The 13892-nt window shown below is 41.6% G+C and overlaps 1 protein-coding gene across 2 annotated transcripts in view; it reads left to right on the plus strand.

The window, feature by feature from the left end:
- Positions 1-5795: 5795 nt before the first annotated feature.
- The window catches only part of SKAP2 (src kinase associated phosphoprotein 2), a 120357-nt gene continuing 112260 nt past the window's right edge, over positions 5796-13892 (plus strand). For both annotated transcript variants that reach the window (XM_032109254.1, XM_032109262.1), the window contains exon 1: positions 5796-5959. In XM_032109254.1, coding sequence (XP_031965145.1) covers positions 5911-5959 — 49 coding nt within the window. In that variant the 5' untranslated portion in view covers positions 5796-5910. The remainder of the gene's footprint in view (positions 5960-13892) is intronic.

The raw sequence follows: 13892 nt of genomic DNA on the forward strand, positions 1-13892 counted from the left end.
CGTGGTCAATGAGAAGAAGTTTCCTGACAGGCCAAAAGACAAAGCAACCCCTCCAAACTGGCCACAAAAAATGCTGCCCCTTTCTCAGTGATGGAGGAAGAGGAATGGAGAAGAAAAATCAGGGCAATGGCTCAGATGATGGTGAGTGCCTTATGGCACAGGGATAGAACTGATCAGATAGAATCCATTCTATTGCAATAGGAAAAGGATATAGGATCTTCATACAGAAACACAAGGGAACGTACTCTTCATTAATTCCATTACCTATGGTATAATTTGTTTAAAATATGACTCGATGCATTATACCACAGTTAATAAGAGGATAAAAGAACTAGAAAGAACACTAAATTTATATTAGAGGTTACATAGTTCCTCTTATTATTTCATCTACCTCTCAAAGAATGATGAGGTTTAGATTTTACTTCTGGAGAATGCAAGATGATGTTTTAGCATGTTTACTCACCTCAGAGTTATTAAGAATCTTCACAAAATGTTCATTAGATATCAAAATTGCATAGGGGGTTAAGAAAAGTTTACGTAATGTCCTGGGGTGATGTTATGAAGCCGCTTTATTCCTTAACCGTCCGCTCAATGCCCAAGGACACTGGATGGACCTGGGGCCGGGGTCAGAGCCATGGACCCGAGGGGGCATTGAACGGTTCAGCCCAACGGCTCGGGGGTCTCTGGGGCTCGGGAGGGAGTGCTGGGAGCGCTGTGCTGCTCTTTGGGTTTCTTTTGTGTTCTGGCTACCAGGAGAAAGGTTCTGTTGGTTTTTTTTCTTGTTCTTTTTCCCTTCCCTTGCCCCCCTTGCCTCATTGCCTCCCTTCCCTCCTTGCCGGTCCGGGGAGCCTGCGTGTGGCCCCGGCGGGCCCGTGGAGTGGCCCTGGCTGGTCTGAGCCATGTGTTTGTTCTGTCTCTAGGAATTTGTTGTATTTTGAGGGGTTTTTTTTTCTGTTCTTCCCTGTTTTGTTTGCTGTTAATAAACAGTTTGCTTTTTTTCCACTTTCACTTGCTGTGACCCACTTGTCTTATTGGTGGAGGAAAAGGGAAGACCCTTTTCCCTTCGGAGGAGACACTCACTCTGGAGTGTTTCCTCCTGAAGTTGTCCGAGACACATAAGATCTAATTATTAACTCCAGTCAAACAGAGCTTCCCTCCCCACTTCCTTCCTAAAACCATACTCATCTGCAATAAGACCCACCAGGACATTTCCGTACATCTTGAAGAGGAGAAAAGGACAGAGGAAGAGTCTTCACTTTTTCAGCATTTAAGATGTTGAAGAACAAAGGGTGAGATACAAACAAGAACAAATGAATTGAGTATGAGCTGAAATCGCACAACTCTTATTCATCTTGTTGTCTCCAGACTTCATTGGCACTATTTGCATGATAAGCAGCAGAAATCTTCTGTAACACTTGGGGAGTTATCTTTGGCTTGCTTTCATAGATTTTTATGAGAAAAAATGTTGACTGAAATCTCACACCTGTGCCAAAACTAACTTTCAGGATGTTCCATTTGAATCAATCCAGCTGGAAAATCACCTCAAAACAGGAGACTTTGTCTGATAGGCGCTTTCCTAATAATTTTTTTTTGAAATAAGACACTGAACTTGATGAGATACAGAATATTTTTTTGTCTAATAAAATATTGAATAATGCACAATCCTATACAATCTAATGGATGCTCGAGTAAAAAAAAATTCTTATGCAAAAATATTTCCCACAATATGTAATGCTTAGAAAACATAATTCAAAATTATATTAATTATCCTATAGTTTTGATGACAGAAACACCAATCTTTCCTTCCAGAGGTAATTCTTAGGTAAAATCAGACTTTGTTGGAAAATATTCAAGTACAAAAATGAAAAGCTATGCCCTTGCTGCTCCATATTTGGAAAGCTGAAGACTTCAGCATCAAACCCGATAGCTCTGAAAGCTGAATGGGTAGTTATGATATGGCACATAGCAAATTATCTAGGGGACCATTCTTACAGGTTTTCAGTTCAGCACCTTTCTGTGATTGTATAGATGGGAATACATGAAGACAGAAGGGAATGATTTGTTTCTTGAGATGTGTTTTTAAACCTGGGAGTTGAGAATTACTCAAACTGAGGTCTTAATAATAGTCAACACTGAGAGCAAGATAGTACTGACCTGGGAAGGACTCCAGAAATGGTAGGTTACCTTCACAAAGAAAGTGCATCAGTTTTATAAGTGGGAACACTAAACAGTGACACCAAAGCCTCCAAACTGTAGAAAAAAACATTGCTGTAGCAATTATTCAGCATAAATAAAGAATAAAGATAATAAATAAATTATTATAAATAAATAAATAAATAAATAAAATAAAGAAACACATACTTGGTGTTCAAAATTTTTACAGTCTTGCTGAGTACATTTTAGTTCCATTTGTGATCATCCCATAAACTGAAGAGCATGTTCAGCTCATGTTTGACGGGCTGAATTCCACAGGCTGAATTCTAAATGCAAGACCATGTTTCCACATTCTAACAGAGTACAGTCAATGCAACCCAACTGTGCAAACAATACTTGAATGCCTCACGGTCTTGTTTCTGTATAAAATGCCTCTAAGAGGAACAGCAAAATAGGAAGCTTTCATGGAGATGGATTCTGAATAGAAGAGGATACATAAAATCATAATGAGTTGTTACATGAAGTATTAGCTCTTCTTTAGGCTTCAAAGTTAATGTATAAACTTATTCTCAAAGCAACTGTTGTGACATCCTAAATGTATTTCTGCTTGTGAGGAAATAATTTTAACTTGAATAGTAGCAGCAAATCCTAAGAAAACATTAATGATGTTTCGCCAGAGGAAAAAGGGTTTGAATCTGCTTTTCCACTGTTAGAGTGCTTTTCTTCAGTGCAGCAACCACAGTCAAAAGGCATAAAGAGGTGCCGTGTTTAGAGCACTGTCATTCAATAAGATAATTTCCTGATTTTCTTAAACACAGTTTTTGTGCTTATAAAGAAAGCGCTTCTGTAAAGAAAGTAAGTGCTCCTTCCATTTAACAGCTCTATGTGCATACCAGAAATCTTTGCCAACTACTGTTCAATGTCATTAAATAATTAAAAAATATAAATATTCTGACTATTGACTAGCTGTTTTGTTGGGAGTCCAGCAAAAGAAGACAGACAGCCAGCAGGGCAAACAGATGAGAACACAGAGTATCCCCAACGAGGCCACTGCTGCCTGTGTGAAATAGCGCAGGGATCAGTGCAGGGAGCATGCACTGTAATTCAATTAATTTTCTATTAAAGGACATGTACAGAAGAAGCAGCAGCTGCACACAGGTCCTGTTTCATCCATCTCCTAGAATCTAAATTTTAAAAGCATGGCTACAGAAGCATGGACCATTTAAGGAAAAAATACTGGATTTCCCAGTAAGCCAGGTATGTCACATTTCTTCAGGGAGGCAAGGCAGTAGTGATGCTGCTCCTGAATGGGAAAGTTTATTCTTCCTGTAGCTGCATTGCTGTAGGCTCTCTGCAGATCCAGGTAGGCTATTCCTCCTGAACTCCCTGTTTTCATTGCTCTCCCCACTCAGAAGGACAATAAACTTCTGTGTGTTCCCTGTGGCATTGCTTCCCACACATCAAGAACCCCTGATCCATGGGCCTGATTAGGCAAAGTGGTGTGTCTGGTTTCGATGAGGCACAAGCTGTGGAATCCTCAGAAACCAGGCTGAAACAGCACTGAAGCCAGACTTGTTTCAGGAAGGAGTCTGTTTTGAATTATGCTTCCTATTAGTGGTAGATTTAAAAATTAGGGAACTATGAGTAAATCTGGAACTTAACAAGGCTTAAAATAGGCCTGGGTCACAAATCTTGATGACTGTGTGACGGGCTGGTCTTCACTGCAACAACAAGGAGGTCTTTAACAAAAAAAGTAAGTAGAAAAAGCCAGAGTGGCTAGAGTATGGGGGATGGGAAATAATAAAGGTAAGTTATTTCTTCCCATCTTATGTTCTGAAACACAGGAAAAGTTTACACAAATGGTAAACATATGGAATAAATTATCAGTAGAGTGATCTCAAAACAAAGACTACAACAGAGTTCAAGTGACACATTTCTGGAACAGAAATGGATGGTGCCATAAAGTCAACACAAGAAAGTAGGATTATGATTAACCTGAAAAAGGGCAAGCAAATTAGACTACAAGCCATTTTCCTATTCCTTATGGCAGCTTCCCAAGACTGCACATCTGAAATGTGTAATTTAACATAAGCCCAAAGAGCCTTCTTTGCCAACTACAGAAAAATTAATCAAACATATTCTTGTAACAGATGAGTAGTAGGTATTTATACAAACAAAGAGGCATAATCTATTTATACACATATGCACCCAGATGCCTGTGCATGTTTATTACAGTTGAATTGAAATTAGATAACTAACATAAAAACCATTAAACAACATTATACAGGTCAGTTAGTTCACTGCTTGAGTTTCAGCCAGGCTGGCCATAAAGTCAGGTAATAAAGCTGCAATGCTTTGAAAACGCAGATGTATTTGAAATGAGTTGCTCCATGTGATTAAAAGAGATGTGAGAGGTCAGGAGAACAATATAATCTAACACCACATCTACACTGCAGACTTCAGCGGGCACAGCTACACCAAGCAGAACTACGGGGCTATTTAATACCTGACTGATACAGCTGTACTGCCAGCTGTACCACAAGTGTTCATATAATTACACTGGTATAAAGGTGAAACGTCATAAATGGAACTTCTTTTACTTGATGTTTTTCCTACGCTGGTATGATACACAGATGTGCTCACATAACCACAGCTCTAACACAAACATTTTCTGCAGCAGTAACATAGATACAGCCAAAACCACTGAGGTCACAGAAACACATCCCAAGAGTTTACTTTGACTATTTCTACACTAAATATATTACATCACCGATGTGCTCCAAATGCATACAACTAGGGATTTGTGGGAAAAACATACCAAAGCTGCCCCGTAAGCAACACTCCAGCAAAGTTGGCCCTTCTAGCAGCCCAGCTGTGTTGCATAGCAACAGCATCTCTTTTTGCTGCTGCCCACACACCTGTGCTAACAGACGCCAATATGAGCCGGCCTATTCCCACTGTTTCACTGATTTCCTCAAGTTCCATGGCTTGATTTTGCCAGCTGCAGCCATTGGGACACTGGCAGAGATATGAGCTTGGGCTGTAGTCTGCCATCCTGAACACAGACACTGGTAATGACAGAAAGCCGAAAGGGATAAGGTCACCACCGCGCTGTGAAAGAAGGCTGGAAACACGTCTGGAAGGAATTAAGTCATCAAAGTACCACCCTCCACATCCACGGACCCAGCCCTGCTCGCTCCCGTGGGACGAGGGGGGCACGCCAGCCCCTGACTTGGTGGGCGGGACAATCACTGGGCCAATAATGAGAGAGAGGCCTCCGGGTATTCTTATCCAACAGCCAACTTTTTCTGGCCTTCGGGGCGGAGACGCGCAGAACGAGCTAGCGCTGAGCGCCATGTTTGGTTCTGGCGCGAGGGCGGGCCCGCGCGGTGCCCTCCCGCAGGATGGCCGCTGGCAGCGGTCACGTGGGAGGGGGGAGCGAGGGGATGAAGCGCATGCGCAGCGCCGGGGCGCGGGGGGAGGGAGCCGGGAAGCCCCGCCTCGGTAGCATGAGGCTCCGCCCGGTGCCGCGAAACCCCGCCCCGTGCCGCGAAACCCCGCCCCCGCGGCTCGAAGCACCGCCTTTGTGGCGGGAAACCGCGCCCCGGTGATGATAGGCCCCGCCCCCCGCGGCTCGCGGCCGTGCCGCTGCCACCGGGGGGCGTGGCCTCAGCTTCCTCCCGGCCGGGGCCGGACTGGTCCGAGCCGTCGAGCCCCGCCCGCCGGGTGTCCCCGGGCGCCCCCGCCGCCCGCACCATGTCCGACGCTCCCGGCGTCCCCGAGGACGTCTGCAGCCTCTTGGCAGGTGAGGGTAGGAGGGAGGGCTTCCTTCGCTGGGGGCGGGCGGAGGGGAGGTCGAGGGGGGCGGGCCAGTGGGGGTGTGACGGGCCGGGGGAGCCGGGGTGTGCGGGGGCAGCAGCCCCTGGAGCCGCGGCCCCGGCGGAGCGCTCCTCGGCGGAGCGCTCCTCGGCGGGCGCTGAGCGATCGTTTCCACTGCATGGCTTCTGGGGTTCTGTTCTTCCCATCCCCCCAGTTCCTCCTCCCCGGCTACTTCCTCCCCCCGTGCCCGTCCGTGGGGAGCCGCAGCGCTCCGGCTCGCTTCCCTGCAGGGAGGAAGGAGCGGGCCGGCCCCCCCCTCCCGGCTGGGCGCCCGCAGCCTCTGTCCGCGCCCGGGAGCGGACACCTCCTCCCTGCCGGGCGCGGACGGCGGCTGCGTGCGCCCAGCCGGGGTGAGGTGTTCGGGGGCTCCCCCGGACACGCGTGTGGGGTGTGTGACCGCGGGGTGACCGCCGAGCCATCCGGGGGAAGTCTCTTCCCTCGGGGTGTGCCGGCAGGGCCGGCTGCCCGCATCAGCTGAAAAAAAGTAATGAACTTCCCCGCTGAACAGCTGAGGAGCAGATGAAAGGGTTACTGAATTGCTGGCGTATTGTCATATCAGTCACACACCTCCGACCGTGACTGTCCACACTCTCAGGATGCGTTGGAGCGTAGGCATGAGATGATTTCTCACCGTGAAAGGTTATAGTGTTAGAACAGAATTTCGAATACGGGTGGTTATCTTTTACCTTCAAGAACTCGTATTTAAATTTTTTTGTTGTTTTTGTTAATTAAAATAAATTGTATACTTAAAGGTTGGCTTTTCTGGTATCGTTATCGAAAAGTTTGCTATCCTGAAGCCATTTCAATGTCAGTGGGACTCTCTTTCTTTTGAGAACTTCTGTTTCTGCCACAGGAACTTGTGTAGCTCAGACTTTGCCATTCAAATTACCCATGCTTTTTGAAATCTTCCTTCTGAGGCCAAGCACTCAATTACATGGCTGGGCACCTGCTAGAGTTTAGTGCAGCTCATCACCTCCACAGACTATTCTTTTTTTTAACACTTTGACTGTAAGAGCTAATGCTTGAAATATATTGCTCTCACCACATCTCATCTTCTGCCAACTGCCTTAAGTGTTTTCTAACTGTAGTTTCTAACTGTTACTAGCATATCATACTATCTGTAGTTAAAATTTGTGTGGCCAAAAAGGCCACCAGAAAAAAAAAAAAAGGAAGGCTTCTCATGATTTCGTATGGTGGAATGGATTCTTATTCATTTAGAAAAAATAAATATTACCTTCAGAGAGCCTTTCCAAATCTTGGTATTTTCTGTGGCGATACTGAATTCTGGAACTCATGGTCAGATGAGGAGCCTGTATGTTTGTTTTGGTGCTAGTTTCACTGAGTGAAGCTCATCTTGAAACTCTTCAATGTTTTAAGGGCTTTAAGAATTTTTTTTTGAGGGGAAAGATGTGATGCAGATGGAATCATTTGAGACTGTGATTTCTTTCTCAGTCATGGTACCTCATTTACACAACTTGTCCTTCCTTCTCCCCATCTTTATCCAGTCTGCCATGGAAGAGAGACACAAAAGTTTGTATTTTGAAGTGAAACTGAGAACACCTACTTTTTCTCAAGAGGGTTATGTATATGTACTTTTAGAGGGTTATGTATATGTATATATGATCAGCAGCCTAAGTTATATACAGGTATCTAATCTTTGTACAGTGTGTACAGCCTCAGCTTTTCTGGAAAAAAACAAGATGGTTTCTTTTGTGCTGTCTATAGAACTGAAGTTAAGAAGACAATGGAATGATTTACCAATGATCTTTAAACATTTGTTTTGTTATTACTAGTAGTAACTAATAGTTTGCAGCTTTTAGTTGTTACTTTCAGTATGGTTATACAATGTTAAATAACTTGCTTATTTTTGAAAAATAAAATACAGCATTACTTTTTACAGTTTGTGTTAAGCCCTGTTTTTAAAGGTTATCAGTCAAGTGCATGAAAGTTAGAAATGAGAGTAATCCAGGCTGTATGAGCAATTCTTCCACTGGTATGTGTAGGATCTGACAATCTTTTATGTAGGCTTCTGCTTTTTTTTTTTTCTCAAACTATTCCTGTAGTGAAGATGTATGGTAATAGAGGAGGGAAGGGAGCTCTGTAGTATCTTTACTATTCATTAAGAAACTGTTACACAATACAAAGACCACAGTGAGTACATAGTTATTAATTTCTGCATGCTCTTCTTGGAGGGTGCTTCTTAATGTATTATTTTAATGGCTCACAGTTATTGATCCAGTACCTCTTTGAGATGAGGGAGTATTATTTTCCCACTGGTAAAATTAGTGTAATAAGATGTGATTGGGGTCGCAAAAAATAATCACTGGTGGAACAGAATTAGAATTCAAATTCACCTGCCTCCATGCTGTGCTGGTTTCTCCAGAAAATAATATGAGTTGGATGTCTATATTCAGTGGCCATTACAAGTGCCAGGTACTTCAAAACAGGTTCAGTTGAGAATGTGCAGCTAATGGCTAGCGACAAGCACCGTATTTTAGCCTGATGTTACATAGCAGAGAGGCCCTCACAGGTGCAAAATCTCATAAATACTGTGCTCTTCTGCTCCTCCTCCTTTTCTTGGCCTTTTTGCCTATGATTTCCAACTTCTTCAACAAGTGGAGGAACAATCGTGGATTTTCTTATCCCTGCTTACCCTTGATTGATGGTTGGAGTATGTCCACCCACTATGCTGAATAAGTAGGAGTCCTACTGGAAAACATGCTAAGTGCTCCTGTAGTTAAACATGGTGATAATGGGAATAAACACACCAGGGGATGAATTAAAGCTGCACAGGAAACTTTCTGACTAGTGAATGCTTTACATTGAACCTAAACAATATTATATCTTTAACACAAAGACAAATTCTGTCACACATGCTGGCAGGGTCATTATAGTTGCATATCAGTGGCGCTGAAATGTTCCAGGCAGAAGCACAGCTTGAGCTCAGGGCTAACTGCATTAGCTGGAAACAGGAGGAAGCTGTTTCTGTAAAGCTGAAGGGGAAAGGTCAGTGTGGCAATAGGCTCATTGCAGAGGATTATTGGGATTGCACAATCCCATCCTGTCTTCTCTGACTTGTTCAAGTGGTGGGAGGGAGACACTGGAGACAGAAACAGGGTCCTCTGGTCATGAGTTGAACTCCTGGTAGGAGGAGCAAGTAACTTTGTTGCTCCCTTATCTCCTTGTTTGCACCTCATAGGTGTGTGGTAGTGTATGTAACTTCTTAATTCCCCGCCCATGTCCCTGCACTTCCAAATGATGCTTGAGACCGTGGAATTTAGTGAAGAAAGCCCAGCTCTGCTTTTTCTTCTTTTGAAAAGGCATCCTCTGTTGTGTTTATGTGATATTTTTGTGGGCGTTTGGCAAAGTGGAATGTTACTATTTTTTTGTCCCCTCAAATTATTGCTGGTTACAAGTTTGTTGAAAGCCTGCTCATTTCTATTTTTCCTTGCTAAGTTTTGGCTTCTTCATAGCCGAGAAGGAGTTTGGAGGCTGCTTCTTCCCCAAAGGCATATTATTTCTTCCGTAATGTAAGCCAGACTGGTTGCTTCAGTCATCTTGATTGGAAAAAAAATTCTTGAGTTTTTTTCAGTAATAAAGATTTAGTTGGAGGTAAGACTTCTTTATTTTTTCACGGTTTTTTATGGTGTCATGATCATTAGATATAAATAGATCATGATATCTTTTCCCCTGTTCATGACACCTGTGACTATAGTATGGGTGCTATTGCTTTGTCTTTTGTTCAATTTTCCTTTCACACTTGGCAGTATTTCTTGTTTGAATCTTCTGTATTCATATTTTAAAAGTTACAAATACTTTTGCTGTGAAAATAGGATAAAATTTTCTCTAGTTTATATGGAACCTTATATCCCATCCTAATACCATTTTCCTTGTTCTGTTAAACAAAACCCCAAAACTAAATAAAACCCAATGTTCTTGCCATAGAGGTCATTTCTACCCAGGTATTATTCAGTTTGTTTAAATGCTTAGTTATATTGTCCAAATCACCTTTCTCTGTGTGACTCCTCTTATTTTTTTCTTCAAATAATACTGTTTACCTACTTGTTTAGTTGCATCTTGGAAACAGCTTGCAGAAAAGGGCAAGGCAAGAAAACTACAAGACACTGGATCCAGTGCATGAGTTGCTTACTTTTTATTTTTGGACTATGCTGGTTATATTTACCCCTGATCCCCAAAATACGAACTGTCCATCTTCATCTTCCGTGTCAGCTGTTCCTGGACTTGCTCCTTACATGCCTGTCGTAGAAAAAGCCTTCTAGGTACAGTGTAGCTCTTCTTTATTGGTTGGTTCAAATTTAAAAGCATGCTGGTTTTTAAAACTTTACTCTTTTTTTAAAGAATCATTTCCATGTTTCCAAGGCTTTTACAAATGCCAGTTCTTGGTGAAGAATCCATCTGTACAAGATAAACCAGGGTGATTATTGTAGACATCTTTTAAGTAGACGTGTATTTACAGCTTTGGTAGTATGTATATATTTCAATAGTAATGGAATAAGATTAGAAACAGTGAGGTGAAAAAAATGCACAGAGGGATTCCTGGTAAGAAATAACCTCCAGTGATTTGAAACATAGTTCAATTGTCTCTGCCATAAATTTGGGAATAAGTGTCATATATGGGTGATAAAAATGGCATAGGCTATTTTTTATATACTCATTATTCACTTAGTTTGTCTTTTTCAATTAACATGGAGTCTATCTTTTTCATCTGACTGGGTTTACGTTTCTTTCATAATCATATGTCAACAAACCACAATAGACACAGCATAATGTGGCATACAGTATAAATCTTTAGGTTAATCCTTAACATTTTTTATTATCATTCATTTGGAATCACTTTGTAACTTGATTATGATTTGTACTGGTGTGGTTTTTTTTTTCATTATATGCTTAATATGTTACAGCTTCATCTTTTCTCACCTCTTTAATGTAGAGAGAGGATACACAACTACTCAACCAATGAGATTAGAGATAGATATGTAGCTATATGTATATAGTCCTTGATTATAATTTCTTTTTTAATGTTTTAAAAGAGATGCCTTATCTATTTACTTCATTTGAGGAGTCTTAGCAGTTTGTGTATACTTCTGCTTTTAAAATCACTAATAAAACTGTTGAGTGTCAACATTTTTCATGATACTTACTTTGTATATGTCAACACAGCAACTTAACCTTGCTTCTGGGCATTTAAGGTACAGCAGTTTTTAAAGGCAGTCCTTTCCAGGGCTTTGCACTAAAAGGAATGCTTACCTTCTTGTTAGGCTGGATAAATGTAGTATTTTTAGACATCTTGAAGTTCAGTCACTTTTATTTTACATCATGTGTTCTGTTTCTGATTAAGTGTATATATATTTAAAAGGCAATTTAGCAAACTCTGGAGAGAGACTTTAAAATATAGTTGTGAAGGCAGGGGGAGAGCAAAAGCAAAATCCTCCAGTATTTCTTTATTTAAGAGAACAGGCAGTGACAAATATTGCTTGATAGTTTGTCTTCAGACTTGTTCCCTATTAATGAATCACATGAGAACTTTGAAATCAACTTAATTAATTGCTTTCTAATGCCAGCCCGTGTAAAGCTGAAAGATACATGGCAGTCTGTTTAATATTCGTCACCTTTGGACAGTGTGTGTGTAATAAATGTGCCTAGCTTGCAGCTATCTCCCAAAATTCTCTGGCCTGCTGTCCCAAATCTTCTGGCTGGCAGCCGCCTGCTGGCTCTCTGAGTCCTTGAGGTGAAGGAGAGAGATGGGAAAAGGCTGGTGGCTGGAGCAGTTGTTCTGCTGCCCTGCCGCTGCCTTCTTGTGCGAGTGGTAGCACATCTGCCCGGCTGTCCCATGCAAGTGTCCCTCGTCATACGATGGGTGCGTGCCCAGCCTCCCAACGCGCCTGCATTCTCCGTGGGCCATGGAGGCAGAGCTGTTCGCGGGCCCCGCCGTGGGTGTGGAAACACTCCTACCTTATTGCCACTTCCTGATTATTCTCTTGTCATTTGAATGGTGTCAACTCATCAGTTGATGTGTCCATGATGGAGTGATTAACTTCTTGATAATGTGATTGGATAACATTTTGGTTGTCTGCTGGAGGAGGGGAGAAAGAATGACCCAGCACATAGTCTTTTGAGTGGCTCTGTGGGAATCTGCTTGGCCCGCCCTGACACAAAATAGAGGTAGTGCTGTCCTAAGTATGTTTGTTTATTAAGTGTGACTTATATTTACAGTATTAAACCCTGTAAACAACAAATGTGCTATGATTTGTCATGCTTAAGCACTCTTTAACACAGCACTTGCTTTGGGCTAGAAATTTACAATGTTCTTGAAAAATTCCATCTGTGTGGTTTCAGCCTTCATTAAAGAAAATAACTCCAAAGATTTTAAAACAATGAAAATCTTGCAGTGTTGTCTGTTTATAATCATTGAAGTAAAGAGAACCATAAACTGTTTTAACAGTGAAATGCAAAATAAATCTTAACTTTTCTCATTGTGAAAGGACTGTAGATGAAAATGAAATAAAAATGGCTTTTAGCTTTTGACTGTTCTGTGAACTGGCACTTAAGTTTTGAGCTGTATGAGCTGGTTGAAGTGGACAGAGCTAGACTGTGGTGTGACTTCCCTTTTCCGTCAGTTTGTAACCTGTATTGGCAGAGCAATTTGTGAGTGAATTGTATCAATTGGACCTTTCAGTTTGGTGGCTTTTGTTCATTCCTGCAGGCAAACAATTTCTCTGGGGTATGGTGCAAACAAATTTAGCATCGTGGGCTTTAAGAAACTGAGCAACAAGTATGGGTAATTAAGCTATCAAGCAGTCTAACATACAAGCTTAAGAAAAGAGGTGTTAAATAGGTTTCCACAGTGTATTTTTCTTAGTTTTGTTTTTGTTTATTTGGTTTAGGTTTTTTTTCCCCTTTTTTTTCCTTTTTTTTTATATTTTATTTTTTTTTCTATTTTCATGTTTTTAGTGGGAACAGCTAAGTGTCTGCAATGTGTGATACTAAACAGCTGCTCAGTTTGTTAGGAACAATTTATGGAAATATGTAATTTGTTTTTTTTTTTTTTTTTTTTTTTTTTTTTTTTTTTTGCTGTGGGGTAACGGATTAGTTAAAGTGCTTTTAGACCAGAAATCTCTTCAAAGATGTTTTCTTTTTGGAGTTTCTCTTTTATTCCTTTTTCAATTCCTTGATGGATCGGCTGCTGCTGAAGCATGAAACAGGTCTACACTCAAGTGCTTGTGACTAGTAGTTTCGTTTTCTGAGTAGCATTAAACTAATACAGGAGAGAACAAGTTGTGGATCATCCTGGAGAGGGGAGAGCAAGTAAGTGACTAGAACAGTGGTGAGAAATGGGTAAATTTTGCTGCTTCTCTTTGAAGTTTACTGTATGAAACTTGGATCTGTTGTACTGAAGTCCCAAGTTCTGTTCTAATTCCTAGGTAAATCACTTCGTGGAAGGTCAGAGAAATTACAGGAACATTTTCTTATGTTAAGGCAGTCAGTATTCCTCCACAGTGTGGAAGTACAGGTAGTGATGAGACGATCATAACTTGGATGACTTGCTGACTTCTTGTCCAGAGAAGCTTAGGCTGTTACTCATCTTGTGCATCTGGTGCATCCTGGATGGATTTACAGCAGCAGATTAGAAAAAGATATATAACATACTGTGTAATTGTGAGTAGATAAGAAAAATCTATGATAAAAATGTAATTTTCAAGTAAACTGCTTCTTTAGCATCATGCGTATATCAGGTCTGTCTTCATATGTTGGGGTTGTGATGAATCAAGCTATATGGTGTCTCTGGACATATGGAAGTAATAGTGTTCCATGTTGAGAACAGTGCACCCTGATTGTGG

Source organism: Corvus moneduloides, chromosome 1 (genome assembly GCF_009650955.1).
Source record: "Corvus moneduloides isolate bCorMon1 chromosome 1, bCorMon1.pri, whole genome shotgun sequence".
NCBI lineage: Eukaryota > Metazoa > Chordata > Aves > Passeriformes > Corvidae > Corvus > Corvus moneduloides.